The 11,216-nt window shown below is 51.8% G+C and overlaps 1 protein-coding gene across 10 annotated transcripts in view; it reads left to right on the plus strand.

The window, feature by feature from the left end:
- The first annotated feature begins 230 nt into the window (after positions 1–230).
- LOC135210717 (zinc finger RNA-binding protein-like) overlaps positions 231–11,216 on the plus strand; it is a 116,279-nt gene continuing 105,293 nt past the window's right edge. For all 10 annotated transcript variants that reach the window (XM_064243504.1, XM_064243505.1, XM_064243509.1 and 7 more), the window contains exon 1: positions 231–387. In XM_064243504.1, the coding sequence (XP_064099574.1) occupies positions 368–387 (20 nt within the window). In that variant the 5' untranslated portion in view covers positions 231–367. The remainder of the gene's footprint in view (positions 388–11,216) is intronic.

An 11,216-nucleotide genomic window follows, 5' to 3' on the forward strand; every position in this document is an offset into this window, starting at 1 on the left:
ACAATGAAGAAAGACATTTCATAAGCTTTTTATTATTGACGTGATAGGGGATGAGGCGAAGCACCCATGGTCACGGATAAATGATTTTCATTAAAACAACTCTGATGAATATGTAGGTTGTCGCAACATTTAAAGATTATGTATAAAGTGAGAGAGTGACGATTTAATGAAAGATACTTCAACATTTTTTATAAAATTCCTTGGAACTACTTTGCGACGCGGAAGAGCAAGAACCACGCTGAAGGTGTGCTTCGGTTCCTTCTTCCCCGGCTTCTGCTCGTCTCACTTTGAGGGTTAAATAGCATTAGAAGTTTGAGGGTTTAAACCAACGTTTATTATATAGTTTTGTCTCGGATTAGTCTGCAAGATGTATTGGAGTGGCCTCAGGTGCGTACTGATAACGTTAATTGTTGATTAAGGGTTTCTGTTACGCTATTTACACTGAAAATTAATGGTTAGTATAATGCGCATCCCATGTCCGCGCATGGTAACTTGTAATGCTTATTAGCAAACAGAAAGCGGTTCTTTTATGTTGAATTCGCAAAGCTGTCGGTTTACTGGCATGTTTATTTGCATGTAACATAACGTTTTTAGATGCAGCCGTTTAATGGTAACAGTAAATCCGTATTCCGTATGGCAGTGGTGTTTTGGAACTGTCTTCTGATAACCATTGCTGGCCTATATTGATTGTTGAATGGAATTTCCCAAACGTTATTTCATTATGCCTTTTCTCTCATGTTTTAATCTCTTAAGTGTATATGACTGGTAGCTATATCATTTTTTACTGATGTTCCACTGGTGGCCTTAGAATTTGGGATAATTTGACTACGTTCTAGGTACCTAGCTATAGCAAGGCTGCCCCGGGCTGCTGTACCTACGCATTCTTGGCTTGGTCCATCCTGTAGCCAAGTAGGCTGGGAACAATGTATGGAATTCCAACCTCCCGTTTTAACCCCTGATAACCCAGCGGAGAAATGAAAGTATTTAATGGTTAATTTACCAGTTTCGTGGGACCATAGGTAGTAGGAATCCTGGCATTTTAGTCAGGACCATAGATGGTAATTAACCCCCTACCCTGGCCAAACCTATGGCTAAAAAGTCCTATTCTATTGTCTGCAATTATTATTGTTACTTGAGCTGGTGTCCGGAAGCCCCACTACTCCCTGCCCAGGTCAGGGGCGGGGGTAAAAAGTTGACAGTAGTTCCGCAGCCTACCTACTCATATTGTGCTAGAAAATAAGAGAAACGAATTTATTTGCTTAGTCCTCTTAAACCTGCAATAAATGAATATGCAAAAGCGTATGCAAATGGTGGAGGGGACCTTTGTGATGGGGGTTACTGAGATTATTGCAAATTGGGTAAACAACCGCGGACGATCCAACGTCATCACGCTGGCCAGGCCGTATTTACTTGATGTTTAATTGGTGAAACAAGAGAACAATTACAACTTTAAGCATACCATTCAAAAGATTGAAGTTACGTCAACTTAGTGTGATATATGAAAGCCTCATACGAACTAGGGTAAAACACTGCATGGACTGGCCCAACTCACCGACTATCACGGCTGGCCACCCTCCGAGAAAGTACTTTTAACACGTCCTGACGCTGGAGATGGTCATCAGTCACGAGTTGGGTAGATCTAGGGTACCTATCCGCGGCGGCCCAGACTATGGCAGTTGCGGTTTTTCTATGCAGTTTTACCTCCTGAACAAGAATTTTAAGTAATTTATTCGGACGACTGTAATTAACAGACAGGGGCCAGTACTAAACACGGTGAAATACATTGGACGCCCCAATCCCTAGTGGACTTCGTATCCGCGGGTGCGTATCTTGCAGGGTACTAATTCTAAAGAATAGTTCTGTACGAACTGCAAGGAACGTAACCGCAGATACGACATCCACTAGGGATTGGGGCTTCCAATGTATTTCGCTGTTTTTAGTACTGGCCCCTGGGGGTTAATTAGTTTTCCAAATAAATATTACTTGTTCCGATACGTAATACAAACCCTCGGTCCTTTAAACAATAGGAAGGTAACTAGCGGCAGCTGGGACGGTCGTAAGCTTCGAACAAGGGGAGAACGGTAGTTAACTGCTTGTCCGATCGTGCGCGCGCCCGCGCGCCCGAGAGGTGAAGAATCACTTTGTTCCGACTAAGTACAAACCGTCGGTTGTCCTAACAAAAGGATATCTGCGGGAACGCGCCGCCGCTACCGCATACAAAGAGTTCAAACTTGAATCGCTGTACCTGGGTCTGGGTAACTGCGCGGGTGAGCCCCGGGCCAGCTTGGGTAGGTCATTGTGATACATTCTTTTCGCGTAGCCGTCGTGTCAACACCTACTCCTTCCGCCTTGACCCGACTTGAGATAAACAACGCATGACCGCCGACTGTAGTCTTTCTTTATCGTGATATATCTTTGACATCCTGTGCTGGAGTGCTTCCCCAGTGCCCTTTTCCTATCCTTTTATTTATCCTTTAGTATTACCTAGCATCCTAACTTCCCTGTAAGTATGGAAGGCGGATCTATGGTGGGTTTTTCGGGGAGGATTTGTGTGTGTGTTTCCGATGGCATGCGTTGCGGTACATCTTTGCCTTCGCTAACCTCGGATCCTCATCTGTGGTGTATTGCTTGTAGGGGTTTTGAATGTTCCCCTGATGCATCGTGTTTCAACCTGTGCGCAGTGGAATAATGATCAGTGGAGGCTCTATTATGAGGCGCATGAGAGTGTTTTCAGTGACGCTAATGTTGATGCCGATAAGCCTAGGCCTAGGCCGACTACTGTGGGGCCTAAGGACGTGTGTGAGGGGGATAGTGCCCAATTGGAGAAAACACTAGGCCATAGTAAATTCCTTCCTCCTTATTAACGGGGACCTAGTTAGTGAGCCTAGTGGTCCTTCTTCCCAAGAAACTTAGGCTAAAGAAAACCTCGTCGTCGGGGACTAGGAAAGCAGTAAGAGGAAAGAAGCTACCCTAGGGGCTGGGATCCATGTTCCTGCCTCGAAGCGTAACAAGAAGGTGTCCTGCAACCGAGAGCTTGTTCCCGCCTAGCCTAAAGGCCGAACTATCTAGGTATGACCATAGCAGTACCGAGACACAGCCGGGTGCCAAGGTAACCCCCTGTTCCTCTCGGGCACAATCAGTCCAGCCCCAGGAGGGATCCGGTGACGGACCTGATCCTCACCCTCCCATCCTGAGGACAGTGCTAAGGAGCCCGGACCGGACCCGGGCCCACTCGCAGGAGCCGGAGGCCCCCTCCCCTCCAGAAGTTCGCGGCAAACCCGACGCAAGAAGCCAGCAGCCACAACGCTCGGAGGATGGAGGCATCAATGGCGACCTTTTTCGGTGCCGCAAGGCCTAGGTCGCGCTGAGAGACCAGTGCCAGCGTTGATGCCCGAAAAAGCTAAGCCTAGGCATGAGCCTAGTACCTCCGCACCACCTCCATCAGTTAGCCTATGGTACAGTGGGGGCCCAGGTCCTCACTCCCGCACTGGACATTGCGAACCTGGTCAAACAGGCGGTGGAGGACTACTTAAGCTTTCCAAAAAGGAGGTTTTTACCCCAGCAAGTGGAGAAGAAAGAAGAACCCAGTCTATAGGAGTCTGCCCGTAGGATGGAAGAAGCCAGGAAGAAGTTCCTTTTGGAAAGAAGTCAGAGGAACTGTTTCCAGATTTGGGGGTGACAGTTCTGACTCTGATTCCGAGCCCGATTCATGCTCCGAGGGGGAGCCCGATTCTGACCCCGCTTCGGACGGCAGTCAGACTAGCTCACCTGCGGAGCCCGAGCCCTTATCATTCAACCAGATTCTGTCGTTGATTAGAAGCGCCAATGGCCTAACAGAAACTGAGGAACTGAACCAGGAGTTTCAGTCAGAGGTGCATAAGGTGCTCAACCTGAAGAATTCACAGCCCCCCTCGGTCAGCCTCCCCTGGAGCAACCAGGTTAGGCTAGCCATGGCTAGAGCGTCCCGAGAAGCCACGACTTACCACAACTAGGGTATCTGAGAAACAGAGGTTGGCTTCCTATCCCTGCTCAGGGGGCCAGCAGGTATTATAGGCCAACAGGTGACAAACTAAGGGAGTCTGCATATTCCAGGGACCTCTTGCAGATCTCTTAGATGTCAGTCTGGACGCCCTTCAGAAAAAGCACCTCTTGCTCTCTCCCTCAGAAACCGAAGGACTCATTCGCGCTCTAGCTCTGGCCCTCGCTACGAATTCGTGGATGGAACGTCTACTGGCAGCACTTCCGCAGTTCTTACCCGAGCTCCAGCCTCAGCAGCAGCAGAACTTGTCTTCGTTCATGCAGTGTGGGATCAAGACACTCTCGCACCAAAGTCAGACAACTTAGTCGGTCCTGTGGGCTAATATGGAGGTGAAAAGGAGAGAGAATGCCTTCAAGGAGGCCAAATCGCCAGTGGTGAGAGACCTCCTCCCGGACTTACGGAAAACCCCGCTGTTCCAGAAAGAACTTATTCCTGCGGAAGAAGTTCGCAAGGCAGCGGAGAAGAAGGAGCGATCTCTCCAATCTAGGGCTCTCTCCAATTCCGCAACCCCGGGCCATAGACCACGGCCAGCACCACAGATTAGCCAACAGGTAAGAGAAGCGCAGAGACCGGCTTTTCCCGTGCGTAGGCGAGAGGAGAAACCTTACTCTGTGTCGAAGGACAATGTCCATAGGGAGAAAGACTCGTCCCTTTCCATCAAAGGAGCGGAAGCAGAAGGGCAACAGAAGAGAGGGAGGTCCCCGCAAGAAATCTAGGCCAGATCCTGCCCGTCAGCGGAAGGTAGGGGGTTGCTTGGCTGCCAGTTGGCAAGTGTGGCAGCAAGCAGGAGCGGAAGATTGGACCCTGCAGGTTATCAAGTCAGGCTACCGTCTTCCCTTCCAGTCTACACCCACTCTATCCCCTACCCCCATCCAAGTCCCTTCCTATCGACCGGACCTCGGACCGCGGACGGGCCCTGGAGGAGGAAATATCCAAGCTACTTCAGAAAGGGGCGTTGGAGGAGGTTCAGGATCCAGGTCCAGGGTTCTACTCCAGACTCTTCCTGTAGAAAAGGGCAACAGGGGGTTGGAGGCCGGTCATAGACCTTTCACCCCTCAACAAGTTCCTTTCTCTGACAAAGTTTCGGATGGAAACGGCAGACTCCGTTCGAGCTTGTGTCAAGGGAGGAGACTTCATGGCCTCAATAGACCTTCAAGATGCCTACTTCCAAGTCCCTGTTCACCCCTCCTCCAGAAAATTCCTCAGGATTGTCAGCAAGGGAAGAAAGACTCTGCAGTTCACCTGCCTGTGCTTCGGCCTCGACCACAGCCCCACAGGTGTTCACCAGGGTCTTCAAGATAGTGTCAGTTTGGGCACACGCAAGAGGGGCATCCGTCCTCCTCCGCTACCTGGGACGATTGGCTCATCTTAGCCGAGACGGCTGCGCAGTGTGCGGAGCACCTTCAGCTAGTTTTGTCATTCGTTCAGGAACTGGGAGTGGTGGTGAATGTCGACAAGTCGGATTTCACTCCCAGACAAAGGATGGTGTACCTCGGAATGACACTAGATTCATCCCTCATGAAGGCCTTCCCCTCGGAGAACAGGGTCTCCGGCTAGTATCTCAAGTGCGGAGAGCTTTGGGGCCCAGCCCTCCCACGGCAAAACTCTGCCAGTCCATCTTAGGACACATGGCCTCAATAGAGAGACTAGTGCCTCACAGCAGAAGGCGTATGAGGCCGCTTCAGTGGCTGTTCAAGAAACAATGGTCTCCTCAGGAAGGGGACCCCAACAGCAAAATTCTTCTCTCCCAAGAAGTAAGGAAGTCCCTGGAGTGGTGGATGGTGCCTTCCCACCTCCAAGGGGGCATCTCTCTCAGTCCGAGAACCCCAGAGATTCTTCTCTTCACGGATGCATCAAAAAGAAGGGTGGGGTGGGGGGGGCGCACCTGACGGAGGAAGAAGTGAGCGGCCTGTGGTCGGAAGAAGAGAAAGCAGCTCACATCAATGTCTTGGAATTGAAGGCAGTCTTCCTCTCCCTTCAGCACTTCCTGTCTCAACTCCAAGGGAAAACGGTGGGCCTAATGTCAGACAACTCCACGGTGGTGGCATATCTAAACAAACGGGGGCACAGTCTCACTGGATCTCTGTCGCCTGGCAGTACAAATCCAGGAGTTTAGCAGAGGAAATGGACATCACCCTCAAGGCAAGATATATTCCAGGCAAGAAAAATGTTTGGGCGGACCATCTGAGCAGGAGGGGACAGATAATCAACACAGAGTGTCCCTCCATCAAGAAGTAGCAGATGGCCTGATAAAGAGGTGGGCTCTCCGTCGATAGACCTCTTTGCCACCGCTTGGAACAGGAAACTGCCAGTGTTCTTCTCCCCACTCCCAGACCCGCAGGCAGCGGGGGAGGATGCCCTCCTGCAAGATTGGAAGAACCTGGACGCTTACGCCCTTTCCGCCTTTCACCCCCTCCTCCAGAAGATCCTTCAGAAGATTCGCTACTCGCAGAACCTGCGAGTAACCTTAGTAGCTCCTTGGTGGCCGGAAGCCCCCTGGTTCCCAGAAGTGCTGGATCTTCAGTTAGAGGACCCGGGTAACCTACCGAACAGAATAGATCTCCGCAACCCAACCCAACCGGATGCCTACACCCAAATCGTCGGCCCTCCGCTTACACGGGTTCAGACTGTCATCAAAATCCTCCGCGATAGAGGTTTTTCCAGGCAGTTAGCTGAGGCCATGGCCAATCCTGTGAAACCTTCCTCAGGCAGATTGTACCAGGGAAAGTGGCGACGGTTTCAAGATTGGTGTCAAGATAAAGGCATTGCCCCAGACGAGGCCACCATCCCTCAACTAGCGAGTTTTTTCCACCACCTCAGGAAGGATAAACGACTATCCATATCGGCAGTGGAGGGTTATAGAGCGGCTTTAAATCAAGTATTCGCGTTGAAAGGCATGGAGACCTCGCTGCATCTCCAGAAATTTTGTTGCTCTTCAAGCACTTTAGGAAGACCTGTCCCCCGAGAGAGCTACGGACTCCCCACTGGGATGTAGCCTTAGTCCTGGAATCCTTGAGAGGTCCTCCCTATGAGCCCTTACATTCAGCTTCCTTGAAGAACCTCACCTTGAAGACCCTTTTCCTCTTAGCCCTGGCATCTTCGAAGAGGGTCAGCGAACTACACGCGCTGTCCTACGAAGTGTCACACACCAGGCGTTGGAGGGAGATGGGGGTTCTCGTTTGTCCCTGGCTTTGTAGCCAAGACTCAAGACCCATACAAGTCCAGAGGATATGTTTTCCTCTTTTGTACCATTCCTTCCTTGGGGGATTTTACCGGTTGTGACAAAGAGGAACTGATTCTATGCCCGGTCAGAGCCATGAAAGCCTACCTCAAGAGGACGAAGACAGTTCAGACCGGCTATCAAACGGCTGTTCGTGGCCACGGGCAAGCATCCGAAAGAGTGGCTAAGAATACCATCTCCTTCTGGATCAGACAGGTTATAAGAAGGGCCTACGAAAACAAGGAAGTACCACTGCCAAAGGTGAGGGCTCACGAAGTTAGGGGCATAGGCTCCTCTATGCTCTTCAGGAAGAACCTCTCAGTGGGTCAGGTATTGAGAGCAGCACCTGGAAGAGTCAAACCACCTTCACCTCCTTCTACCTACGAGAAGTTACGTTCAAATCTCTAGAAGTGTTCTCTCTGGGCCCCATTGTCGCAGCCCAAGAGATCCTCTAGGCGTGGGTCACCCGCACTGCGTACCTCATTTGGAAATACACACACACACTCCCAGCAATTCCCGCCCTAAGTCTGGCGAATGTAAGGGGTATGAGTGAGTTTTCCTGGTAATATCTACGTATGACTGTACTGTCCATGACACGACTTGGCCACTACTGACTTACCTGGAGAGTAGAATGATGGCTAAGATCCTTCAGGAACAGCTCTGAGTGAGTATTAGTACCATAGGTTAGGACAACAGCCGGAGCCCCTTGGGTTCTCCCCTATTGAATCCTTACCGTGTAAAGTGTCATGAGGAGTGGGGGTCTGGGTTAACATCAGGTCGTGTGAAGTTATTGGCGGCTCTTCAAAGGGTACATTCAGGTCACTCACCTTCCCATCCTCAGTTCGAGTCTCCTTTTGTTAGACAACCGACGGTTTGTACTTAGTCGGAACAAAAGTAATTTTGTCGAAAAATTATTTTTTCCTATATACAAACCTAGGTTGTCTAACAGATTAATGGCCCTCCTCATCCACCCCTCTTTGAGTTATGGCCCCCCTTTTGAAGAGTGTGTCTGTTTAGGCTAAGTATTCTAACGGCTCAAAGAATGGTATCACAATGACCTACCCAAGCTGGCCCGGGCTCACCCGCGCAGTTACCCCAGACCCAGGTACAGCGATTCAAGTTTGAACTCTATGCGGTAGCGCGGCGCGTTCCGAGACTGCGTTTCCCGCGGATATCCTTTTTGTTGACAACCTAGGTTTGTATATAGGAAAAAAATAATTTTTCGACAAAATTACTTTTTGCTTTCGGCCGCGGGTGTGAAGGACGTGTTCGTCATCGCTCTCTGCCCGCTTCATCGTCGTATGCTTTGTTTATATTTTGTTTTCTACTAATGGTTTGGTTTTGACTTGAAAATGAAACTGTAAGTACACTGTTTTCATTTTCATTACTTAATTATGAATCAATAGGAGCTATCGCCGTAGGAGACGGCGATTTCCGCTCTTTTCATGAAATTGAAAACCCTGAATTATGTCCGGTGCCGAGGGGCGGGCGACACTCGCGCCGAGGTCATGTATTTGGGCGAAAGTGGTAATTGAAAGATGTAAGTACTCTTTTTTCATTATATTTTTGCCCTGTGCGTTCGTGCCGAGAGCTTGATTGCGCTCGGCAAGAGCCTCTTATTTTGTATGAATGAATGCAATGAAAGTGGATTCGCAATGCAGTTTTCTTCCATTTTCATTTATTATTGCATCAAATTTAATTTTGGATCAATTTCCGCTCTTACCGGGAATTAATCCTTACGATTTATGCTTGTGAAAGTGAAAATAGCAAGTGCAGTATTGTTCATTTTCGTATATATTTATGATAGCATCATATTATTATGGATCAGTTTCCGCTCTTACCGGGAATTGATTTTTCCCTCTAAGTTCTATGAGTGAATCGCAAGTGCAGTATTCTGTTTCATTTTCATATTACTTTTCACTGCTGTGCGGGGGTAGGGGAAGCGAAGGTCTGCCAGGAAGTCGTCGGAAAGCTCTCCCGCGACTCCCTTGGTATCCGATTCTTCGTCTTCTTTCCTGTCCCCACCCGCCCCCCCCCCTCTCAGCTTCCATCGTATTTTGTTTTTGGGTTTTTGGGGTCCTTCCTTCCGTTCGGGGTGGGGGCCATGTCCTCCCCCGTGCGTGAGGGAACCCCTCTTACTAATCTGTCTGTGCTACCGCAGGTGCTACAGCCGTGGGAGACGACCTTGGACAGGTATGGACCACTTCGGCTGCAGGGCGTGCCTAGCATCCACGATCTGCTGCAGAGTCTAGCGAGGTCTGGGGCGGTGACCTTGGAGTGGTCTCCACTACAACCTTCCGGCCGCTTATGCTGCTTCCCCCCGCGCCTGGTCTACACTCCCCATGCTGTGTCGGTGACGCCGTCTGCCGCTTCTAGGGTACCGGTCGCCGCCGTACCGAGGAGGGGTATGCCGCCGCCGCCTGTGTTTTCTTCGTGTTGCCTGCCCCAGACTTTCGCTGTTCCAGCAGCTCGCCCTGGACCGGCCGCCAGTACCACGCTGGCTGCCGATGATTCTACGAGGCGATGGCTGGGCCTGCCGTACCTCGTCGCTGAGTGGTTCCCGCTACTGGCTTGGCTGTCCCTTCTGTGTTTACCGCTGCCGCTGTTCCTGCCGCTCCTGAGCTGGTTGCTGTTCCTGTCGGCTACTGGTTCCTGCGCCTGTCCATGCTGGTCCTGCCCATGGTGTGTCTTCCCCAGTCCCAGGTCCTTCCGGACAGGTGCAGTCGGGCCGTGTTGCTTCGGCAATAGGCCCGACTCCGGGCCTGGATGGAGGACCTGACGACTGTCCTGCGTGAAGCTGACGAAAAAGAAGAGGAAGGTGCATCTTCGTCTTCGTCTGTTGCTGCCTCTTCCCCTTCGACTTCTAAGGCCCATAAGCCGAAGAAGAAGCTAAGGCTGCCTCCCCCCCCTAAGAAAGTCTCCTTCGGGAACTTCTAAGGGCCCGTCCCACCCCGGTGGGACGGGGGGGGGGGGTCCTTCTGCTGGTCCTCCTGCTCCTTCGGGGAGCGGGGCCCGTCTCCCCTTCCGTAAGGAAGAGGATAGACGGGGACCAGAGGAGTATCGGTTAGCTCTGGTACTTCCTCGCCTGGTGCTAGCGGCGATGCCGCTACGCCAGGTTCCGGCTCGGTCTCTCGTTCACGGGAGATCCGAGTGTACGCTCTCCCTCGGGAGACCGTGCAGCCAAAGTTTTCGGCGCCAGAGTTCGCTCGGCGCCAAGACCACGGCACGGAGCAGAAGGCTCGGCGAGAACCGCTCAGGTGACTCTCGCCAGGCCAGCGGCCGCTCTCGCAGCGACCAGCTGGATAACCGGGTTTTGTTATTCCCCCTAAGAAGACTCCTTCGGGAACTTCGAAGGGCTCGTCACATTCCGGTGTGGAGCGGGGGGTTCTTCTGCTGGTCTCCTGTTCCTTCGGGAACGGGGCCCGTCTCCCCTTCTGAGAAGAAGAAGAAGACGGGGACCAAGGGTGTGCTGGCTACCGCTGGTACACCCTCGCCTGGTCTTGGCAGCTCTGCTGCTAAGCCAGGTACCGGCTCGGTTTCTCGTCCGCGAGAAGTTCCGAGTGTACAATCTCCTTCGGGTGACCGTGCAGCCAAAGTTTAAGACGCCTGAGTTCGCTCAGCGTCATGACCGAGGCACGGAGCAGAAGACTGTCGAGAGCCGCTCAGGTGACTCTCGCCAGGCCAGCGGCCGCTCTCGCAGCGACCAGCCGGTACCTCGGGTGGACGTGACGGTCTCTGACCGCCACGGGTTGAGGCTGGGAAGAGGTCCCCCAGGTCCCCTCGACCGACGGTACCAGCCTCGGCTGTACCAGCGGTTTGACGTGCCGCGAGGACGCTCACCGGTCTCACGGCGAAAGCGAGCTCTGCAGGTCACCTGACCGCCGCTACCACAGGGACCGGGCGGATACGGTGACCAGCAGCAGCTCGTCTGACGCACGGGACCGGGGTCGACGTGCT

This window comes from Macrobrachium nipponense, chromosome 4 (genome assembly GCF_015104395.2).
Source record: "Macrobrachium nipponense isolate FS-2020 chromosome 4, ASM1510439v2, whole genome shotgun sequence".
In the NCBI taxonomy this organism is placed as follows: domain Eukaryota; kingdom Metazoa; phylum Arthropoda; class Malacostraca; order Decapoda; family Palaemonidae; genus Macrobrachium; species Macrobrachium nipponense.